The sequence below is a fragment of the Pseudoliparis swirei genome, chromosome 19, assembly GCF_029220125.1.
Source record: "Pseudoliparis swirei isolate HS2019 ecotype Mariana Trench chromosome 19, NWPU_hadal_v1, whole genome shotgun sequence".
In the NCBI taxonomy this organism is placed as follows: Eukaryota; Metazoa; Chordata; class Actinopteri; order Perciformes; family Liparidae; genus Pseudoliparis; species Pseudoliparis swirei.
The window spans coordinates 25461394-25484291 of NC_079406.1; the positions used below are offsets into that span (position 1 = coordinate 25461394).

A 22898-nucleotide genomic window follows, 5' to 3' on the forward strand; every position below is an offset into this window, starting at 1 on the left:
GGGCCGATCCCCCGGTGGACGTAATGAGAACAGACTCAAAACCAGGCGTCAAAATCTCCTCCAACAACCACCTGGCAACCTTTTTTATTATTTATTTTATTTTATTATTATGCTTATGAAAAGATGTGGAAAAACACCAGAAGACTCTAAACTACTCGCGCGCACACGTCATCGCACAACATCCATAAAACACACAAAATAAATGATTATTATTTCACTTTCACATGAGTCAAATTATTCAGAATATTTTCGAAAATAAAAAATAAAAGTGTGACTCATAAGCAGCAGGGATTTACTTTATTCAGGTAAATGTTACATATAGATTAAAAACAACAACAACAATGGCTGGATGTGTTCGTCTCAACAAAGCATGAATGAATATCCTCCATCAGCACTCATGCATCAACTAAAATCAATAAAATTGGACGAATAATGTTCTTTATTTCAACGCGCGTCGAGTCTATAAATCACTCGCAATACAGATTTCAGTGCGTTTCAATTTCCTCTGCAGTAAATATACGTGTCTATTAAGATAGACGATGTTTTACTGGATGGTCGTAGAGAAAATACAGACGGGTCGTCCACTGGACTGATCGATCACAGATACTAATCAATAATCTACTTTGATACGACACTTAGCAGATACTTCAATAAAAGCTAAATACTTATAAAATGACTAAACGCAATGAGCCCTAAACACACAGCAGGTTATCAACAATGATCACGATGTTTATTTATTGATTGGAGATAATTAGATACTAGCTTCAAAAACTCTGAATTTAAAAAAAGGACTTAAAGACGACAAAGGCGTAATTTATAAACATTTAAACTAGGGCTGTCAGCGTTAACGCGTTAATCTATGCGATTAATTTGGCCGCGTTAACGCACTAAAATATTTTAACGCAATTAACGCAACTTTGTTTACTTCCGGTGTGCGTTGGAGTTGTTGCACTCCTGTGAGTGTCAAGCGGCGGCAGTCCGCCTCCTTCCTCCCGTCTGCTCCTCCATATTCACAGAGAAGCAGAGGGCGACGTGTCGGTGACGCGGGGCGGAAGGTGAAGGGGACGTTTTTTTTCTCCGCCCCGATGCGCGCGCAGACACGCCGGCATGGAGCTCTGCGGCGCGCGGGACGGAGAGAGAAGAGTGACCGACACGTGGAGACAGAATGACATGCTGCTGTAGAGACGACCAACAACAGACGTTTAGTTTAATACAAGAACAAAGACGTCTTTAAGGAAAGAACCGTACATTACTTCTGCTGTAATCTGGCGCGATAGAGAACATGACAGGGGGGCGGGGCCTCACCCTGATAGAATGGTGGGGGAAACACTGGGATGGGTTCACATGCAAAAGACTTTAAAAGGTGAATTTACATGTGTTTGTAAAATCGAGAAAATGAGCCCAGACTCCAGAGGGTTAACATTACATATTTGTCAGTTTACCAAGGCCACTGGTTCTGCTGCTGTTCAGTGTTAAAGATGACAGGACCAATCTCTAATACACCTTTTCTTACTAATCTGAATGTTTCACTGAAGAAACAATTTATCATCCACAATATTAAATACCTCACTGACACTTTATAGGTAGGAGCCTCTTTGAAAACACAGCTCTGTGTGAAGTTTTGTCTTTAAAAAAGAATACAATTAAACAAGTGTCTAAAATACACGCTGTCTGGAGGGATTACTCGTTCATTTAGAAGATTTAGTCTTTCGAAGAAAAACACCCTTTTAATCGCGATTAATTAATCGCAATTTCAAAATGTGCGATTAATTAGTTAAATTTTTTTAATCGATTGACAGCCCTAATTTAAACACATTTCTATACCACACTAGAACACGACGTCTCAAAATCAGCTCCGAGGGAGGGCGGGAAAAAATATTATATATATAAATGTTTAGCTGCCGCAAATTGGTGAATAAAAGCAAGAGAAAGAAAAGAGAAAAAAAACAGTTAATTTGGTATAAAAGCAATAATTAGTATTAAAAATGTAATATTTAGGTTAATTATAACTTTAAAGACGCAAATTAGCTGTTGAAGTTAAAGTTCACAGACTATGCCGACAACAGGAGGGTCGTGAAGCCGAGCGATTTGATTGGTTAAAGATGGCTCTCATCAAATGTAGTCCCATCAATCGTAGTCCTATCAAACGTAGTCCTGTCAAACGTAGTCCTGTCAAACGTAGTCCTGTCAAACGTAGTCCTATCAAATGTAGTCCTATCAAATGTAGTCCTATCAAATGTAGTCCTATCAACCGTAGTCCTATCAAATGTAGTCCTATCAACCGTAGTCCTATCAAATGTAGTCCGATCAAATGTAGTCCCATCAATCGTAGTCCTATCAAACGTAGTCCTATCAAATGTAGTCCTATCAACCGTAGTCCTATCAAATGTAGTCCTATCAAACGTAGTCCTATCAAATGTAGTCCTATCAACCGTAGTCCTATCAAATGTAGTCCTATCAAACGTAGTCCTATCAACCGTAGTCCTATCAAATGTAGTCCTATCAAACGCAGTCCTATCAAATGTAGTCCTATCAACCGTAGCCCTATCAAATGTAGTCCTATCAAACGTAGTCCTATCAAACGTAGTCCTATCAAATGTAGTCCTATCAAATGTAGTCCTGTCAAACGTAGTACTGTCAAACGTAGCCCTATCAAACGTAGTCCTGTCAAATGTAGTCCTATCAACCGTAGTCCTATCAAATGTAGTCCTGTCAAACGTAGTCCTGTCAAATGTAGTCCTATCAAACGTAGTCCTGTCAAATGTAGTCCTATCAAATGTAGTAGTCAAACGTAGTCCTGTCAAATGTAGTCCTATCAAACGTAGTCCTATCAAATGTAGTCCTGTCAAATGTAGTCCTGTCAAACGTAGTCCTGTCAAATGTAGTCCTATCAAACGTAGTCCTGTCAAATGTAGTCCTATGAAATGTAGTCCTATCAAACGTAGTCCTGTCAAATGTAGTCCTATCAAACGTAGTCCTGTCAAATGTAGTCCTATGAAATGTAGTCCTATCAAACGTAGTCCTGTCAAATGTAGTCCTATCAAACGTAGTCCTATCAAATGTAGTCCTATCAAATGTAGTCCTATCAAACGTAGTCCTGTCAAATGTAGTCCTGTCAAGGGGGGGGGGGGGGGGGTTAAAGACCTAAATCAGCTGAAGGAGTTTGAGTTCACAGACTTTGCCGACAACAGAAGGGCCGTGGAGCCGAGCGATTTGATTAATCAATTGGTTCAAGATGGCCAACGATTTGGCTCTTAAAAAATAAAATTTAAAAAAGGCTCATAAATAAAATAAAAAGTTAAAATAAAACACAGGACCGGGACCGGGTCGTAAACACATAAGCGCGGCGGCGCGATGCTCGGTGTCACCGCCGCACTAACGATTACGCGGTCGACTTCTTTACGGGTTTTTTTCTCTCCGGTGGAGGTGACGCGAAGATGAAGCCGCAATAAATAGCCGCCGCGCCGTGTTCGTGGGCGTGTAAGCAGCTTTTAGAGTTCATGGGAACACGTCGGGGGGGAACATCACAGTCGGCCAAGTGTGCCGGCTGTTACAGTGCAGTCCAGCTGTGTCGGCTTTATAGAGCTCGTCATATTGTTTTTTCCCTCCACTGCTCTTCAGATAATCGTTTGTGCTGTTATGCAATCGCTGTAATAAGAAGAAACGGTGGAATAACGGCGTAAACGTGTTCCAGTAAAACATGAATGGAGCTCGCCAGGCGGACGGGGAAGACGCGCCGCAGCTGCTCCGCGAGGAGGGAACTTATCGTTTTTTTATGAACAGCTGGATCCCCGCATGTGTGTTGTCGGCAAAGTCGTTAAACAACAAATGCGGCGTGTTCTTTTGTTGTTGTGGAGACTATAAAAAAATAATAAAAAGATTATAATAACTCGTACATGCAGGACGAATTCCACATTCATACGATAATCTGCAGGTTTTTCTTTTTGTTGGCAAGCAAAAAAAATACATATATAAAAAAACGTCATAAAGCAACACATGTCTCCATCGCCCCCCCCACCCCCCCATCAGCTGTCTTCACCAGACTTGTACATTTTGATTTTAAAAAAATCCCCCAAAAAAAAACACAAAACGTGTCTGACGCAGTTTACAGTCGAATTATTTATTTAACTTTTTTTTAACTACATTTTAAAAAAAAGGAACATTCTGCAATATCGACGACTCGTCACGGACGCGAAGCACCCGGGAGCCAAACTCGTGAAAACGATCTCGCCGTCTACCGTCTGTAATCTGACCTCTCTACCTCCATCTGCCTGATGGATCGTGGAGGTCTCCATCGTGGAATATGCCGACTACCAACTATTGATACTCTGTCATATTCATTGAATGTATTTTAACTCTAATCTGTCCTTCTGGTCACATGACATCTATTGCATCTGTCCATCCTGGAGAGGGATCCTCCTCTGTTGCTCTCCTGAAGGTTTCTTCCCTTTTATTATTATTATTTGGGAGTTTTTCCTGTGAGGTTTTGGGGCAGGGATGTCTCTGTGTACAGATTGTAAAGCACTCCGAGACAAATTTGTAATTTGCGAAATTGGGCTATACAAATAAACTGAATTGAAGTTACGCCCCCCAAAAATAAAAAATAAAACCAACGTGACACGGTCCTCTCCGGTCCGTCGTTAGCGGCGTTTTGTTTGACAATTTACATTCCGTCTGTTATTTATTGCGGCCGTATATGAAAAAAATAAAAATATTTTTATTCTCTTCTTCTTTTCCCCCGGAGGAGAAGCAACAGACATCTGCGGGTCCTAATTGGTGACGCTGCGGCCTCCATCCCCTGAAGGTGGTACAGGTTGGCACGCGATGAAGGGTGGACACCATCCCCCCCCCCCCCACACACACACCTTTGGGAAAACTCTGCTAAACGCGACTGTTTCCGAGTGGATCCCGAGGCGCTTCGCTTCCGGAATAAAATAGAAAATAAAACAATGACACCTGCATCATTAATGGCATCACCCGTTATTATTATTATTTATTTTTTTTCTTTTCGAGTTGGTCAATCTTGCAGACTGTGCCTTTAAAATGACTTTTGCGGGACGAAAAAAAACAAAAACAAAAAACAAAGTTGCGTTACTTCTTCTCGATCTTCAGTGTTTGTACAAAAGCCCAAAGGTCCTTGACCACCTGAGGGGGAGAGAGGAGAGAGAGAGAGAGAGAGAGAAAGAGAGAGAGAGAAAGAGAGACACATGGAATTAGACATCTTCCAATTAAGTGCTGCACGACCTCGTTGGACACACGATGACTTACTCTTTTTTTTACTCCGGCGTACTTGTGTGGGAACGCCGAGTTTAAGGGGGGTGGGGGGGGGAGGAGTTGGGCAACAGTACATACCAGAGCGCATGACGAGGTGCTCCGGGTTCGGACACATCTCAGGCCTTTTGGCTGGTGAAACTTCCACAGATGTTTCTACACAGTGGGACCCCCCCTCCCCCCCTCCCCCTCCCCCGCCCGGCCCTGAAGAGTTTCCACCTGCTCTCACAACTTCACAGCTAAAGCCGCACATTCATATTCGAGGAGCGTTCTCATACGTGACCGCCGGAACAAACCACGGCTTCACCGCGTGACCCCGACAAAAAGGTTCCTCCGGTGAGGAATTCTTGCTCCGCGAAAACAAAGTGCAAAGGGGGGGGGGGGACGGCACTGTTGTTTCTCTACTGCAATGACAAGCGGCATTAGAGAAGATTTAAGTCCTGCATTTAGAAAGCCCCCCCCCACCCCCTCTCTCTCTCTGGTCAAAAAGGCCTTGAATAAGGGAAAGAGGCTGGTACCGGCCACACGCCCACAGTCCCTTCATTAGGAGGCTACAGAAGACAAGAAGACACTCGCTGCAGTAAATCACGGGAGGAGAGAGAGAGGCGGCGGTGGCAGGTGTACTCCCGTTCCGTCTGGAGAGAGACGACGCACAGCGGAGATAACTCAGAGAGAGAGAGAGACGTATGTGGGCGAGTGGACAGAGTGCGCTGCGAGGACGGCGGTGAACAATGACGACATTACTCCGCATCCATCAAAACACACAAACACACACACTCTTCAAGAACACGAAGGCCGGTGTGAATGTGCCAAAAGCAAAAAGTATCTGCCGAGTGTTTATGAGAAGAATCAATACATGTGTGATCAATACATGTGTAATCAATACATGTGTAATCAATACTTGTGTAATCTTGAGGCATCAAAACGATGACTCACTTTTTTGTCTGAGATCTTTGAAGAACTCTTCACGTAGTTCTCAAACTTCTGCTCCGTCTTCGGCAGAGGCTTCCCCTGAAGGGGGGAGGAGGAGAAGAACAAGAAGAAGAGGAGGAAAAAAAGAAGAGGAAGAGAAGAAAGAAGGAGAGGAGAAGAAGAAGAAGAAGGAGGAAGAGAAGAAGAAAAAAGGAGGAAGAAAGAGGACAAGAAGAACAAGAAGACTCGTTAAGTCATCATCTCATCCTCGGTCAGACATGAGGAGGTGTAGTTGGTAAAGAACAGGGGATGATCTTCACCTCCTTGGCCAGCGCGGTCAGCCGACTCTTGACCTCGGCCACAGAGGGAGGCGGAGCCGGAGTCTGGAGAAAAAAAACAGTGTTTTATACACAGTGTATATATATATATGAACATATATATATACACACACACACACACACACATATATATATATATCTCTTCTTTTACTATTTCCGTGACCTCTTGACACGTCATGTCCACCGTTACCGGGCAGGACAACCGACTCATCGTTTATTCCTTTGATGTCAAATCAAAACAAACCGAGAGATAAAAGTTAAATTAATGTGGAGCTGAAAAAAAAATCTGTATTTATTAAAGTTATGATCAACTTTATGACTTTTACAAATATTTACGGACATAAACACACACACGCAAGCAAACACACACACGCAAACACATGCACAAACGCACACAGGGTCACACACGTGCAGTGAAGCCGGTGTGGAATCCGGTGATTGCAGGTTTCATTGGGCGAACGAGAGAGAGAGAGAGAGAGAGCTGCAATATAAACACAATAGAAACAAATAAATCAACAAAAAAGATTTTTAAATAGAACGCCATAGGGGGAGAAGGAGAAGAAGATGGAGAAGAAGAAAATGAAGAAGAAGAGGAGGAAGAAAAAAAGATGGAGAAGAAAGAGAAGAAGAGGAACAAGAAGAAGAGGAAAAGGGAGGAAGAGAATAAAAAAGGAGAAAAAAGAAGGAGGATGAAGGAAGAAAAAGAAGAGGAACAGAAGAAAGAGAAGAAGAAAAAAGGAGGATGAAGAAGAGGAAGAGGAGAAGGAAGAAGAAAGAGGATGAGCACAAGAAGAAGAGGAGGAAGAAGAGGAGGTTCCGTGGTGATAGAATATTTAAATGTTATTAATAATTGTGATTAGGTCAGAGTTGAATTGTTTGTATCAACAATTTTTTTTAAATTAAAAGCAAAACGTTTCAGGAATATCGTCGGCTGTGAACTACGGACTCTAACTCAGCAAAGAATAAAAGTTCCCAGTGGAACTGAAACCAGTGGGAGCGTCATGTGTTCCCACTTCGTACTTCAAACACCTTCAGAGAGAGAGAGACAGTTAAAACAGGTGGAATGAATTCTCTCTCTCTCTCTCCATCCCTCTCTCTCTCGTCCCTGTCCCCAAGAGAGCAGCGTTTTTATGGCGCACATCAAAAGGTATTAAAAAGGGGAAGAAAAGCCCCGACTCACACACACACACACAGTCTCTCTCACACACACACTCTCTCTATCTCTCACACACACACAAACACAGTCTCTCTCTCTCACACACACACACACACACTCTCTCTCATTCACACACACACACACACACACAGTCAGTCTAACACACAGTCTCTCTCTCACACACACACACAGTCTAACACACACGGTCTGTCTCACACACACTCTCTCTCTCTCACACACACACATACAGTCAGTCTAACACACACAGTTTCTCTCTCACACACACACACACACATTCAGTCTAACACACAGTCTCGCTCACACACACACAATCTCTCACACACACACGGTCTCACAGTCTCTCTCTCACACAGTCACACACACATATACATAGTCTCACACACACACACAATCTCTTTCACACACAGTCTCACACAGTCTCTCTCTCTCACACTCACACACAGTCTCACACAGTCTCTCTCTCTCTCACACACACACAGTCTCTCTCTCTCTCTCTCACACACACACACACACAGTCTCTCTCTCACACAGTCTCTCTCTCACACACACACAGTCTCTCTCTCACACACACACACACACACACCAAACACAACGCGGCCTGCTGGCGGGCGGCCAGACGCGATGTCCTCCGTGTTCATTATTTACGGGCAGCTCTCCCTCCTCCAGCTGTGGAGCTGAAGAACAGCTGACAAACACGGCGCTCGCTTCTTCATCTGGAACCAGACGCTGATTACAGATGCCACGAGACCACGGGCCTTCATCACCAGCACCCCACGTCATGTGACACACACACACACACACACACGTGTTGGGACACACACACCGGGTCGGTCGGTCCGGAGGTGGCACTTGTCATTTGGTTGGAATGGGAGCTTTGGAGGCCCGTGTATGTGGGGGCTAACTGACTTTAACTGACTTTAATTCCAATGACTAGTGTGCGTAAACAGAAATGATTTTTTGCGAGTCACAGTTACATCTTTGCGCTCACGGGGGAAAGAGACACACACCTGCTGCTACACAACTACACAATGACTCACACCCTGCTGGGAAGAGCCCCACACAAGGGTGTGTGTGTGTGTGTGAGACTGTACAAGTGTGTGTGTGTGTGTTTGTGTGCGAGACTGGGTGCGCGTGTGACTGTCTGTGTGAGACTTTGTGTGTGTGAGACTGTACGTGTGTGACAGACTGTACGTGTGAGACTGTATGTTTGTGTGTGTGTGTGTGTGAGACTGTGTGAGAGACTGTACATGTGAGACTGTATGTTTTTGTGTGTGTGTGTGAGACAGACTGTACGTGTGAGACTGTATGTGTGTGTGTGTGAAAGACAGTGCTCGAAGTAATCACCCCCACCCCCCAAAAAAGGCACCAGCTGCAAGATAACGCGACTCGGGGTTCGGTGCTCCGGCGGCGAGCGGGTCGGTCGGAGGCGAGCGCGGCGCTTGGCAACACATCTGACGACGAGGGCGAGCTAATGACCGGTCACCTGGAGGAAGAGAAACAGAAAACAAAAAAACAGACCCCCCCCCCCCCGTTGCTCGGGGGCATCTGGAAGCGCGAGCTGCAGACATCAAACGGCGGTAATGGGGGAGGCAATAGGGAGAAGGTGTGTCCAGGAAGTGAGGGGTGTGAAGAAGAGGGGGGGGAGGGGGGCTCCACGGGGCCAGAGGGTTAGACTGGCGGGACGGTTTCGGCAGACCATCGGATAATCTCACACACACACACACACACAGTCTTTCTCTCACACACACATAGTCTCACACACACGCACACACAGTCTCTCTCCCACACACACACACACACACACAGTCTCTCACAGACACAGAAACACAGTGACTCTCTCACACACACACAGCCTCTCTCTCTCACACACACGGTCTCGCCAATTTCCCTCTTGTGCATAACGTGTGCAACGGGGAGTTGGAGGGCATCAAAGACGTGTGTGTGTGTGTGTGCGTGTGGGGGGGGGCTGCAACTCAAGACGTCGGGGTCAGGCCGAGGGGTCGCGGTTTAAACCTCGCCTGGGGGGCGTCCCGTTTGGAGGTCAGGTGTGTTTGCTTAACGGAGAGCTGCGGGTTCTGAACACACACACACCTAATTGCAATGTGCATTTATCACATTCCTCGGCTGTGTTATTACCCCCCCCCCCCATGTTTTAATTGTGAAAGCCAATAAATGTAGACAATTACCCCGAAGAGAGAGACACCTTTTGTCCTCTCGGACTCGACCACAATTCACGTCACACAAAAAGTTTTCTGAAGCGCACAACGCGGATCAGGTGGATCCAAGTCCGCCTACGGAGAAGTACGAGGCCTCAACGCGGGCCGCTCGCCACGGCTTGATTCTGTCAATGATGCATCTATTTGACATTATTATCTATAACACCTCAGAGACATACGTATGAGAAAAGCCAAACTTAAAAAAATAAGAAAAAAAACTAATGAGAGCGACATGATGTCTTATATTATATTTTAGTTTCAGGGTATGACTCATTTTTTTTTTTTAATGAATTTTTAAAAAAAAATGGATGTTTTTTTTTCTAGATCTCAAACATCACATTATTTTTGTTTACATCTAAAAAAGGGGAAAATAAAAAAGACTTTAAAATAAATATTTATGAGAGCGACATTATGTCTTCTTTTTTCTTTTAGGAATATAGTTTGGGTTTGAATAATAAAAAATTACAAAATTATCAAAACAAAAACAGGCCTATGACGTTTTTTTCCAGGTATAAAACATCACATTATGTTGTTTACATCTGGGGGGAAAAAAAATTGGATGTCTTTTTTTTTTAGGATTGGAGTTTCTGGGTTTGAAAAGTTAAAATAAAAAAATTAACAAAACAAAAAGAAAACAGGCCTACGATGTTAATGTTTATGTCACATTATGTTGTTTACATCTGAAAAGAAAGAGGCAAAAACAACAACAAAAACAAGTCTGTTTCTAGTGCATCTCTAAACCTCCGTGTGCCGGGGACTTCTCCGACCCCTGTGCCGATCGACCGATTGCATCATCACGAATCGGTAGTAATCACTAATCGGTAGGAATCAACACGGCGTTCCGACCTTCGTCTGTGGTTTTCCTGCCGCTGGTTTCACCGGAGTCTTGTTGGGCGGCTTCTTCGCCGGAAACTCTGGGAAGCTCTGAGAAAAACAAAAGAACAACAAAAGAAAGACGTGTCACGTGAAAGAATGTAAACAAACTGTATTCTATTAAAAGCAACTTTGGTTCATGTTGAATATTAAAATGACAATTTATAAGCTCAGGAAACAAAAGAAGAGCATGGGGGGGGGGGGGGGCACACACACACACCATAATGAAGCTAAAAGAAGCTGTAAATATAATTCATATCTATATATTTATTATTTTAAATCACATCGGTTGTTGGTTAGTTTTTTAACCTGTGGATCTTTTTCTGTTTCTCATAAATATTTTTATATATATATATATAAAAATATAAACAACAGACAGTCAACAACAAACAGACAGACAGATAGTCAACAACAGACAGACAGACAACAACAGACAGACAGACAGTCAACAACAGACATTCAACAACAGACAGACAGGCAGTTAACAACAGACAGACAGTCAACAACAGACAGTCAACGACAGATAGTCAACAACAGAGAGACAGATAGTCAACAACAGACAGACAACAACAGACAGACAGATAGTCAACAACAGACACAGGCAGTTAACAACAGACAGACAGGCAGTTAACAACAGACAAACAGTGAACAACAGACAGACAACAACAGACAGACAGGCCGTTAACAACAGACAGACAGTGAACAACAGACAGACAGTCAAAAACAAACCGACAGAGTAAACAACATACAGACAAATAGTCGACAACAGACAGGCAGGCGGAGGGACAGTTGGTCTCTGCCGTGATGAAAACTCTCATCTCAAAGCTCTAGTTGCTAAACGTCTCTGATGGCTGACGAACACGTAGAAGAGCACTTCAGCTAATTTGGTTAATTTCCTTCGGTTTTTGCAAAGAAGTGTAAACGATATGAAAACACATCGTGGATAAATGTTTCCATCGCACGTCATTTAGCTCACGCTTTTCATCCAACGAGGAGCGTTTCGGGGTAACGTGTCTTGCTCAAGGACGCATCGACTCGGGCGGGGATTGAACCGCCGCCCCCCCGGCTGGAAGACGAGCTGCTGCCCAGTCGCCCCGATGCGTCTCCAGGGGGGACAAACCCACGGCGGCATTTAAAACCGCTGCGTGTTTACGTATCCCGCCGGCTCACCACAGCGCAACACCCCCTCCTCCTCCTCCGGTCAGATGCTCGTCACTGCTCTCCCCACTGGAGGCCTTCCTGTCGGGTTACCGAGGCTCTCAGTCACCTGTGTAATTACCTCGGTAATAGCCGAGGCAAGTACCTGCATTTCCCGAGCACCAACCTTCCCCTGGAACGGGCCGGCAGTGTAATTGCCCGTGTTGACACAACCGCTACAAAAGGCAATTACACGTGTTATTTCCTAGAGCGACGCCGGGTACGAGAAGATGCTGGAAGGAGGCTCCGGTGCGGTTGCCAGACTTTTTTTTCTTCCTCTTTGTGCGGATCAAAAAACGGGATATTACTACACAAAAGAACGCCATTTAAATCAAGTCGAGGAACATTCACTCCACAGGTGCACTTAGTGTCAGCGATTAGTGCTCCGCGCTCATCGGTTTGAGTCTCTTCTTGCTGCGTTTAGTTTAAGACGAAGACTATTATCCTAAAGACTCATTGAGTCATTGTGCTGCCGTGTGTGATGTTTGGATAGAGACGTGAGGAAGGTGTCTCCGTCGTCGTGGCGACCCGCTCCTTTGACACGCGAGCACACTGAAACGATTAGCAGAGTAAACCGTGTTTCGGCAGCTCGCTCGTTACCCACTTAGCGACGCGGTCTTTGTTCGAGACGCGGCGGCGGTCGGAGACGTGAGCCAGAGGACGAGAGGCGGAGACGACGAAGAGGACGAGAGGCGGAGACGATGAAGAGGAGACGACAAAGAGGACGAGAGGAGGAGATGACGAAGAGGACGAGAGGCGGAGACGACGAAGAGGAGACGACAAAGAGGACGAGAGGAGGAGATGACGAAGAGAACGAGAGGAGGAGGAGACGACGAGAGGAGACGAAGAGGAGACGACAAAGAGGACGAGAGGAGGAGATGACGAAGAGGAGACGACAAAGAGGACGAGAGGAGGAGACGACAAAGAGGACGAGAGGAGGAGATGACGAAGAGGACGAGAGGCGGAGAAGACGAGAGGCGGAGACGACGAGAGGCGGAGACGACGAAGAGGACGAGAGGCGGAGACGACGAAGAGGAGACGACAAAGAGGACGAGAGGAGGAGATGACGAAGAGGACGAGAGGCGGAGACGACGAGAGGCGGAGTCGACGAAGAGGACGAGAGGCGGAGACGACGAAGAGGACGAGAGGCGGAGACGACGAAGAGGACGAGAGGCGGAGACGACGAAGAGGACGAGCGGAGGAGACGACGAAGAGGTCGAGAGGCGGAAACGACGAAGAGGAGACGACGAAGAGGACGAGAGGCAGAGAAGACGAGAGGCGGAGACGACGAAGAGGATGAGAGGCGGAGACGACGAGAGGCGGAGACGACGAAGAGGCGGAGACGACGAGAGGAGGAGACGACGAGAGGAGGAGACGACGAGAGGAGGAGACGACGAGAGGAGGCGGAGACGACGAGGGGCGGAGACGACGAAGACGACGAAGAGGACGAGAGGAGGAGACGACGAAGAGGACGAGAGGCGGAGACGACGAAGAGGACGAGAGGCGGAGTCGACTCGGAGGCGTCTTCTCTCTCTGCCACGAGTCGCCTGAAATATCGGTGAACTCAGATTGTGTCTCGTCCTCAAGACCAACACTGGCAAAGAATGGCTGAAGAACAGACAGACAACAACAGACAGACAACAACAGACAACAACAGACAGACAACAACAGACAGACAGACAGACAGACAACAACAGACAGACAGAATAGCTGCTCTCTTCTAAACAACATGATAATCGTCACCGTAATACAAAGGAAGGCAAAGGAGCCCCTCAGATTACGCAACTCCAACGAGTTTGCGCTTCACAAATGTCCGACAAAGAAAAGAAAGTGAAGTGGACGTGTCGGTGGAGAGCTGTGGACTTTAAACGGAGGTCCAATATCACTGCAAAAAAACTCAAATCGGCCAAACTGGATGACGATTGGATTCTAAAGTTTGCGATATATGTCGCAATGTTCCCGTTTGGATGAAATATTTCCGATCAAAGAAAACGAGATGAACAATCTGACAATGACACGGACACATTCTGGCAACAAGTAACTACCAAAAAAACAAGAAAAAAGGTATGAAGAAAAAACAAAACACACGTTGACATTTTGCTGATCTCCCAGTCCAAAACATAATAATTGCTCACAGCCGCACGTTCTAAAAGTTCAGTTCTTTCATTACTGAAGAATGAGACGGTGGGGGGGGGGGGGGGGGGGTAACACGCAGCTGAAGAGAGGGGCGGGGCTAAAGAAAAGGATTAAGGTCACGGAGGGGGGCGGAGGAGACGAGAGGCGGGAGGTGGAAGGTATCGGAGGAGGAGAAGACAACAGAATAAATCAACAGGTGACAGAAATGCTCAGCTGTCCTCTGACCCCGAGGCGAAATGTCGGCGCTCACATCGCAAGTATGCGCATCTGCCGCGCTTTGATCTTCTTCTTTTTTTTGCCTGGCACAGTTTGCACTCGTATAGCGTGTTTTAATCCCCCCCCTCCCCAAAAGAAATCACAAACAGACACTGACGTAAAAAAAAAAGACAGAGGCAGATACACACACTTGCAAATGATTGCGGTAACACGCAAAACAAGTGTTCAAAGGGAAGAGGGCCAGGTGCAAAAATACAAAAAGGGAGCGATCATATGAACAGAGGGATGACAGAGGGACAAAGATATGCAGTTACCGAACAAAACATAACGGGGAAGAGGTTCCCATAACTGGTGTGTGTGTGTGTCTCCGCATATGTATTGTAGATATTGTTTGCAGACAGTGTGTATTTATGCAAGTGTGCTTACACATGTACAGTAAGTGTACATGCCTACAGTGCGAATGTGTACACACTTGTGTGTGTGTCTGTGTGTGCGTGTGAGTGTCCGTGTGTGTGCGTGCATGTACAGGACAGCACAGTGCCGTCTTGTTGGTGAGACGGTGAGAATTCGAGCAGATTACAGAGGAGAAATCCGATCATTACGCCACACAGACCCTGTGTTTTACTCGGGAGGAAAACAGGTGGGTACATGAGCGAACAGGAAAGAGAAGAAGAAGAAGAAAGCTCCGTGTTTTTTGTCTCATACGAAGAAGAAAAAAGAAAGAAAGGTGGACGGTCAGCGAGTGCACGGATGGGAAGGGCCCGCTGCCACTGCAGGGTTCAGGTCTGTGGGAGTTTGAAGTGGGAGAAACGGAGGGAGGAGCAGCAGAATGCAGACACAGGAAATACCTTTTACACACACAGAAAAAAAAGAAACGTGGCTACTCTGACACCTGGTGGACAACTCGAGAATGACGCCACATCCAGTTACACGCAGCGTGGGTTGAAGCCGCCGTCACGTGTATGAATATTACTGAATAATAAACTCTCCTGAAGATGATATAAATGAAAAGCTTACTTTTTTGAGCTCTTTTCCGGCGTTCTTCTGAGGCTTCGCGTCGATTTTGTCACTGTCTTCGTCTTCGTCATCACCTTCGTCATCGCTTCAAACAAAGAGGAAGAGGAAAAAAAAAAAATTTAGCTATTGAAATGCAATGTGAAAAATTATGATTATGCATAAATTATAGGAAAAAAACGCGGCGTGTGAAAAATATTCCGTATATCATTTGTGCATATAACTTAGATTTCAGGAAGATAAATGTGTATTTTCTTCATTTTTTTTTCAGCATTAAGAGACGTACTCGTCTTCATCCTCGTCACTGTCATCTTCATCATCATCGTCGTCGTCGTCAGATTCCATCTTCAGTTTTTTCTGCGAGGACAATAAAACATTATTCATTTTGAAGTTATCATCTTTGGATTAAATAACAATAAACCTTTTTTAATATCGTTTAGCGGGCTTACGAAGAAGCGCCACTCTGTGACAGATTTTTTTTTTAATAACCATAATCAATCTCGCCATCGTGTGAATAAAAAAAAGAAAGTATAGAAACAGAGAAGTTGAAACTTTCAGAGTTGAAGCTAAACAAAAACAATGAGGCCGCTACCAATGGAGGCTTCTTCCCCAGCATCGGGCCCGCCGGCCGCTTCACCGGCGAGCTGTTGTTCTCCTCCTCGTCGTCCACGGACTCCTTCGGGCCTACAAAAGCAAACGGCGGGTAACTCGCGCTGAATTCGTGTCTCCCTCAGATTTACCTGGACAGGTGTGTGGACTCAAAACATCCGCGTCAACGGAAATTAACAATTAGTTCCTATTGAAAACAAAGCTGTTTTTTAAAATCGTTGTGTGTGATTAGTGTCAGAAAATACAAATATTCAGTCGCTCTGGGGTATCAAATGAGTGATTTAAATTTATTTTTAGAGATTTTGATTTCTTAAATTGTATTTTATTTCCAGCATGTGGGATTGCTTTAAACTGTCCTTTAGTCCAGTCCCCCCCCCCCCCATTTATGGTTTAATCCACCCTTGGGTCATCCAAATACACACCATATATGCCTTGTGTACATGTTTGGCAGAACAAACCAGGGCAGCATTAAAAGAGTAATGCTGATTTAAACTTCCTCTAATTATAAATTGCCCTCCAAAATAAAGCGTCACTGGCTGGAGCCGACCTGCTGAGTCAGGGTGAAGTAGTGAAGTTCTTCTGGTTAATGATGTAGAATCAGCTGTTCAGCCTAAATACTCACTGACAAAAAGCTGCCCGCTGATATGAATCGGTCCAGATCCAGACTTGAGGCGGAGGGTAACTGGAGGTGTGATCTCAAATCCCCCTAAACTCATCTGGAAATGAAAAAGACAACAGAATACGGTCTTTAAAATCACTGTTAATAAACTTTTTGCATCCTTTATTCGGATGAAGAATTCATATTAGCGTTACCACTACTGGTTTTGCTTTACTCCACAGCATAGGTGAGTTTTTTTGGTCATTTTATCAAGTTAGAGAGATATTTTTCTTTTACTATTACAACAAAATTACATTATTTTAACTATTTTTATCGATTATTCACATCGTCTAATAATTCTTTGCATGTATAAGATTGAGTAGCCCTTCAAAATAGTCTTCAGTTACTCACAGAGGGCAGGACGGACAGTTTCAGGACAACCAGCGGCACTTTGGTGGATTTCCCATCGTACGTGAGGCCTTCCATTTCCACCACGTGGAACTTATCCTCGGCCTCGGCTCCCAGACACACCTGGAAAAGCAGCACAGGTGACCCGGTGCACGTCTCCGTAGTCTTCACCATCGCTCCTGATGCCCTTTGACTGACTTGATGCGAGTGTAACGGATGTGAAAAGGGCATGGAAGAAGTGGACTCAGATGGTGGATTTTCCGGCATTTATTTATTCCTGCAGAAGGCAATGTGTGTTTTATTGTCTTCTGCAGGAATAAATAAAAATATATATTTTTTTAAGTATAAAAAATAAATAAAATAGCTCATTAAAATAAAATTCACAAACACTCAACAGTATCGTTGAATAATAAACAAAAATCAAATATAATACATTGAAAATAAAAAACGACAGAGTGTATTTCTAACTCCATTACACAAGCTGAAAGTATGTTTATTTATTGACTTGAGCTGTTGAGGTCATTTTGTTCCATTTTGTGGGTTCCAGCAGCTAAAGATTTGCCCTCAGATATTCAGACATCCATTTGGTCTATTTTCTTAAATATAATTGTTCTTTACATTGGAGATAAAATAATGTATACACTGTGAAAAAGGAATAGAAAAAAGAAAATAAGATTGCATTTTGAAATCATGGTTATTACCCAAATAACATGCGTCACCTGCATATCATAACTCTGCATGTGTCCAAAATATTAAACTACTCTATCAGAGTTTTGAATAAGTTATTCAGGTTTTATGACACTGCAATAATTTAACATTAAAACTATGAAACCATGAAAACTGCATGAAGAGAAGCTCATTTTGTTTCACTACTGCCCCAAATCAATAAACATAATGTCTCATAGATCTGAAACTCATGTAATAAGTGTGTAAATACTGATAATCAACATTAAAGGGCCCTCCTTACTGCTCGGAGCGACAGCTGGTGCTCCGTATCATCGTCGTCGACCTCAACTTTGAACTCCCGTTTGTCCGATTTCAGGGTGCAACCTGGAGAAAACGACCCGCGAGACGTGTCAATAAACGTTTCCCGTTTAGCAACACACACAAACACACAAACAAACACACACATGCGGTAAAATAGTTTGCAAACAACACAAGCTGCGGTGTCCCCGCGCGCGCGGTGCTCGGACAAAAGAGCTGAATGGCGCGAGTAACGGAGGTGGTTAGCTTACAATGAATACGTTACTATGCGTGTCGTGATAACGTGGGAGTACATTATGTTTGTGTGACCGAATATATGTACATATATATATTTCAAAAGGTTAGCCGGAATAATCGAGCTCACCAAAAAAGTACATTTGCGGTCTGCTCGAATCTGAGATATCGCCCTCCATCTTTGTTGTGGGTGTTCACACTTCCGGAAACGGGTGTGACGGACACATCGCGGAGCCAATGGGAGGACGGAACGCGCGCAGCGGTTTATGAACGCCGCAGCCAATAGAATTCGAGGCGGGGCGGGACAAATGAAAAACGTGTGTTTTCGGGGTTCGACGCTAGAGAGAGCTCTCGTAATATACATTAAGTAAATAACTAAGAAACAAAAAAAGGAAATAATGAAAACTACAATAATCAGAAAGTTTTTAGGTCATGCATTATATTTAAACCAAGGCTATTACAGTATTATTGTTATTTAGATGGGTGTTAGTTAGCTGCTGACACACTTAAATATGCAAGGAAAGGAATACTCATCATGACAATTAAGAATAAGGCAAATAAAATTGACATGTTTTATTTTCAAGTAAACTAAGATTAGACGAGTAGATACATTTGCCCGACAGCAGATTTTTTTCAATATCTACATGGTCTATGTACAGTATTTGTCTTCCTAATTCATAACGGCTTCCTCAAACACGCTTTACAGCTTTTTATATTGAGATTGGGATATTCTCCCTTATGTCTATCACTTAATGCGCTGTTTGGACTAAATAAAAGAGGCCTTTGGTCAGTAATATTAAAAGGGCAGCCCAGGGGGCAGTTGCAGTCCTATAAAAGAGTCTTCTGCGGTGGTTAAAAATATTGATAATAAAAAAAACGGAGAGCGGTTGCAGATATTACAGAGAAGATAAATGAGCCAAGTATTAAACTGCACCATGCTGCACGCCATTTTATTATGTTTTTAGCAATAGTTTGTTTTAAGGGGTAGGGGAAAAAAGCCCCAAACAACTCGTGCATGACGATATTTCTATTTGAAATATCATTTAAATCAGATGACACATGCTGAATATGGAACAAATGAAATAAAAAATAATATTATTGATTGATACTAACAGGTTAGCAAATACCACTCATATTTCTAACGGCCACATTAGCTCTTTATTGTCTAAGTTCCTCTTGTTATTGGAGGTTATTTGTTTACATGCAAGTGGATTGTTGTGTGATGAGATTCAATGTTTTCCTCTCTGCAGGATTTTGAATCAAGGCCACTCCAAGCTTCTGACCTTCCAGGCGGATTGACCTCGACTCTCTGACTTTGATTCATTTATATTGCATGAAACAAAACATCTCAACACACACACAAACACACACACACACAACGGTTTAATTGTGAAAACGCCGCTCCGGCCTTAATGAATGCCTCAGAGTGAGTCAGCGTGGCATCGAGCAGGTGTTGAGTCAACATGTGCCGGTGTCGTTCACCCAACAAGGAATGAGTTGTCTTCATGCATGCCTGAAAGCTTGAGAATGCATTAATGTGTCACAGGCTGCCAGGACACGTCCGCAGATCCGTTCTCATGACAGATATGATGTGTTGTTGCTCTTTGGATTTGGCCAACACGTTCACTTCAGTGCAGATTCCTCAAGGTGGAGGGATATAAGAAGTTCCATTTGTTATATTCACTAGGACACAGTCGTCTTCTTCATGTATTCTTCTATATACAATGTTCCTCAACTCGCTGTCAATGTCAGAGAAGAATGACTTCTCGTAATCGCCTAACCACTAACAGCACTTTGTACTTTGCACTCTTGTTAATAGGAAGATGTGCATATCCTTGAGCATATATATCACCCCTCTGTGTCCTCTTGTATGCAAACATGCATCACTGTTTGTACATGTTTGTGTGTGTGTGTGTGTGTGTGTGTGTGTGTGTGTGTGTGTGTGTGTGTGTGTGTGTGTGTGTGTGTGTGTGTGTGTGTGTGTGTGTGTGTGTGTGAGTGTGAGTGTGAGAGAGTGTCGGCAGGTCGACTTTGCTCTGAAGTCTCTGTCTCGCTGTCAGGCTGCAGAGAGAGTTCCTCATTCCTCACTCGACTCAGACGGACGTGGCTCGATGCTCCGGCGTTTGTTTTCTGCTCCAGCGGTCGACAGTTTGAGTTGAATGATCATCACATCGAAGCCTACACATCCACAATGTGACGACTTACATCTGTTGGGTAAACCCATGTGAAGATTTGGTCAGAAATTTCCCTATGTGTGATTTTGTGTTGAGAGACATAATGGATGTGTGCGTATATATATATATATATATATTTATTTATGATATATAATATTATAAAAAATATATATTCATAATATATTTATATTTTATATATATATAATTTATTTATAATATATTATAATATATATAATATATTGTGTATATATTTATAATATATTATATTATATATTATATATAATATATTATATTATATATTTATATACTATATATATATATTATATACATATATTATATATATTATATGTATTATATATTTATAGTATATTTATAGTATATAATAAATATAATATATAATATATTTATATTTATAATGTATATATTATATATATATATATATATATTATATATATTTTAAAAAGGCAAACGGAAACCAAAAGGAAGATTGTCCAGCCAATCCAGTTGCCATCATTTTTGAAAGGGACAGTTTCCACTGAGGAGTTGTACCTCATTTGAGTTAAAAGGAAGTCACATGACATTACATGTAATTAATTTTTCACATCTACTGGTACAAAAAAAAAGATATGTATTTTTTCATTTATGCCCATTTGAAGATTTCCCACCGCTCTGGTTTCACCCGCATGTTAAACCCTGTTTACGCTGCATTAGCACGTGTACGGGCGGCTACGCCTCTCATCGGAGGCCGACGCTCTTCTAGAATTATAGATTCTTAGGACTTTTTCCCCCAGCCCGCAGAATTCCTCTGCGATATGCAATCGTTATTTTCCCCCGAGTATAACATGCTGCTAATGGGCCCGCGGCAGCGCTTTAAAAGTCAACAACCTTTCAACAACAAAGCCTCACACGTCAACGCAATCAGCATCGATCTCGAGAGTTTGGCAGTCTGAGGCGGACTTCGCTTACCTCTGAAATCTGGTGGCTGCAGCAGCTGAGAATGTGTTTTACCAATATTATGAAATGTGCTATCAAGAAGGGAAGAGAGTGATGCTCGCATTAGTTAATGGTGGAAGAGGTATTCAGCTCGCTAGTACTAATACCACACTGTGAAAATACTCCACTGCAAGTAAAAAGCCTATGAAGAATTCAATAAAAGTACATAGGAGAAAAATTGACTTGTAGTACTTACAGTATATGACATTTCCTGATTTAAATGATTTAAATGATCATATTCTACACGATATTCTCATGTTTGCATGTGTCTGAGGAACGGTTGTCAGCTTTGTGCCGATGAATCTTTCCAGCTGATCCAACATGGTTTTTTAAATTTAAATGCATGTTTGATTTAGATTTTTTTCTCAACAAAGGACAAGGACATACAAAAGCGGATGAAAAAGTGCTATATACTAAAAAAAAAGTAACTTACGCTGTCGGGCAAATGTAGTGGAGTAAAAAATGTTAAAAAGACGCCATTTCCCTCCGAGGTGTCGTGGAATAGAAGTATGACGTCGCATTAAAGGGGAAAGTAGAGAGTGCACGTATCTTGAATGTGTTCTTAAGTACAGTACTTACACTAATAATCCTTTGGCCACAGTTCAACAAAGCTGCTAAATAAACCAGACTAATCTTTATTTTCACTATTTGCTTCGTCTAAAGTAACAAACCTGTCACTGAAAACATCTGAAGTGCATTCTGGGAGTGAAATCTTAATCTCACTGTTCCGCGTGTGCACGTGCTCAGGTGTGTGTTTCCTCTCTGTTCCGGTTGGACTTGCTTTTTCTTTTTTGCATAAACAATCTCTTTCCACAGAAGTCTCGTCTGTTTCCTGTTTGATGTTCGTCGTGGTGTGTGTGTGTGTGTGTGTGTGTGTGTGTGTGAGGTAATCTGTGGGAACGCGGCACGTGACGCGCCGCTAGAGTCGAAATAAACTGCAGAATGTCACGAGGGACGGAGGGGGGGGGGGGGGGACTGGAACGTGGACCGATGACGGAATGGAGGATGGAGTGATGAGATGGAGGAGGAGTGATGGGATGGAGGAGGAGTGATGGGAGCAGACGGAGCGTGACACGAAGCGCACGTCGGCGAACAATGGCTTTTTAGTGCCTGATGGAAGTCCGATACACCCCGAGCCTCTCTTGTTCATCTTGTGTGGTGACATTTTATTGGATAAGGACAGGGCCCTTTGGCGGCGAGCGAGAGAGAGAGAGAAAGAGATAGGAGGGGGGGGGGGGGCGAGATAATAAAAAGACATGACAAGAGAACAACAATAATCTTGAAAGCACCTGTAGTGAAACACAATGTACGGTAAAGGGCGAGGAATTTTTTTCCTTCTCAAAATGGGCAACGTCACGTCTTCAAGGAGATCCGAGACGGAGAGATGAAAGCGCGGCGGCGGGGGAGGGGGGGGGGGAGCGGAGGAGGAAATGGGGAGGGGGGGTTGAGGGGGGGAGGCGTCACCTGGAGAACCGCACCGCCATTGACAGGATCCCGACCAGGCGAGCCACCCTCCAAAAAAAAAACTAGAAAAACAACAACGGCTGA

The 22898-nt window shown here is 43.7% G+C and overlaps 1 protein-coding gene across 1 annotated transcript; it reads right to left on the reverse strand.

Annotated features, from left to right (window-relative positions):
• Nucleotides 1-282: 282 nt before the first annotated feature.
• On the reverse strand, nucleotides 283-18402 carry npm1b (nucleophosmin 1b). The gene is made up of 11 exons (XM_056439085.1): nucleotides 18314-18402; nucleotides 17933-18015; nucleotides 16969-17088; nucleotides 16582-16675; nucleotides 15943-16034; nucleotides 15637-15707; nucleotides 15354-15438; nucleotides 10761-10838; nucleotides 6504-6566; nucleotides 6208-6282; nucleotides 283-5145 (listed from the first exon to the last, which is right to left on the reverse strand). Exons 1-11 carry the CDS (start codon nucleotides 18360-18362, stop codon nucleotides 5092-5094), a joined length of 864 nt encoding a protein of 287 aa, XP_056295060.1. The 5' UTR covers nucleotides 18363-18402; the 3' UTR covers nucleotides 283-5091.
• Between the last annotated feature and the right edge of the window lie 4496 nt (nucleotides 18403-22898).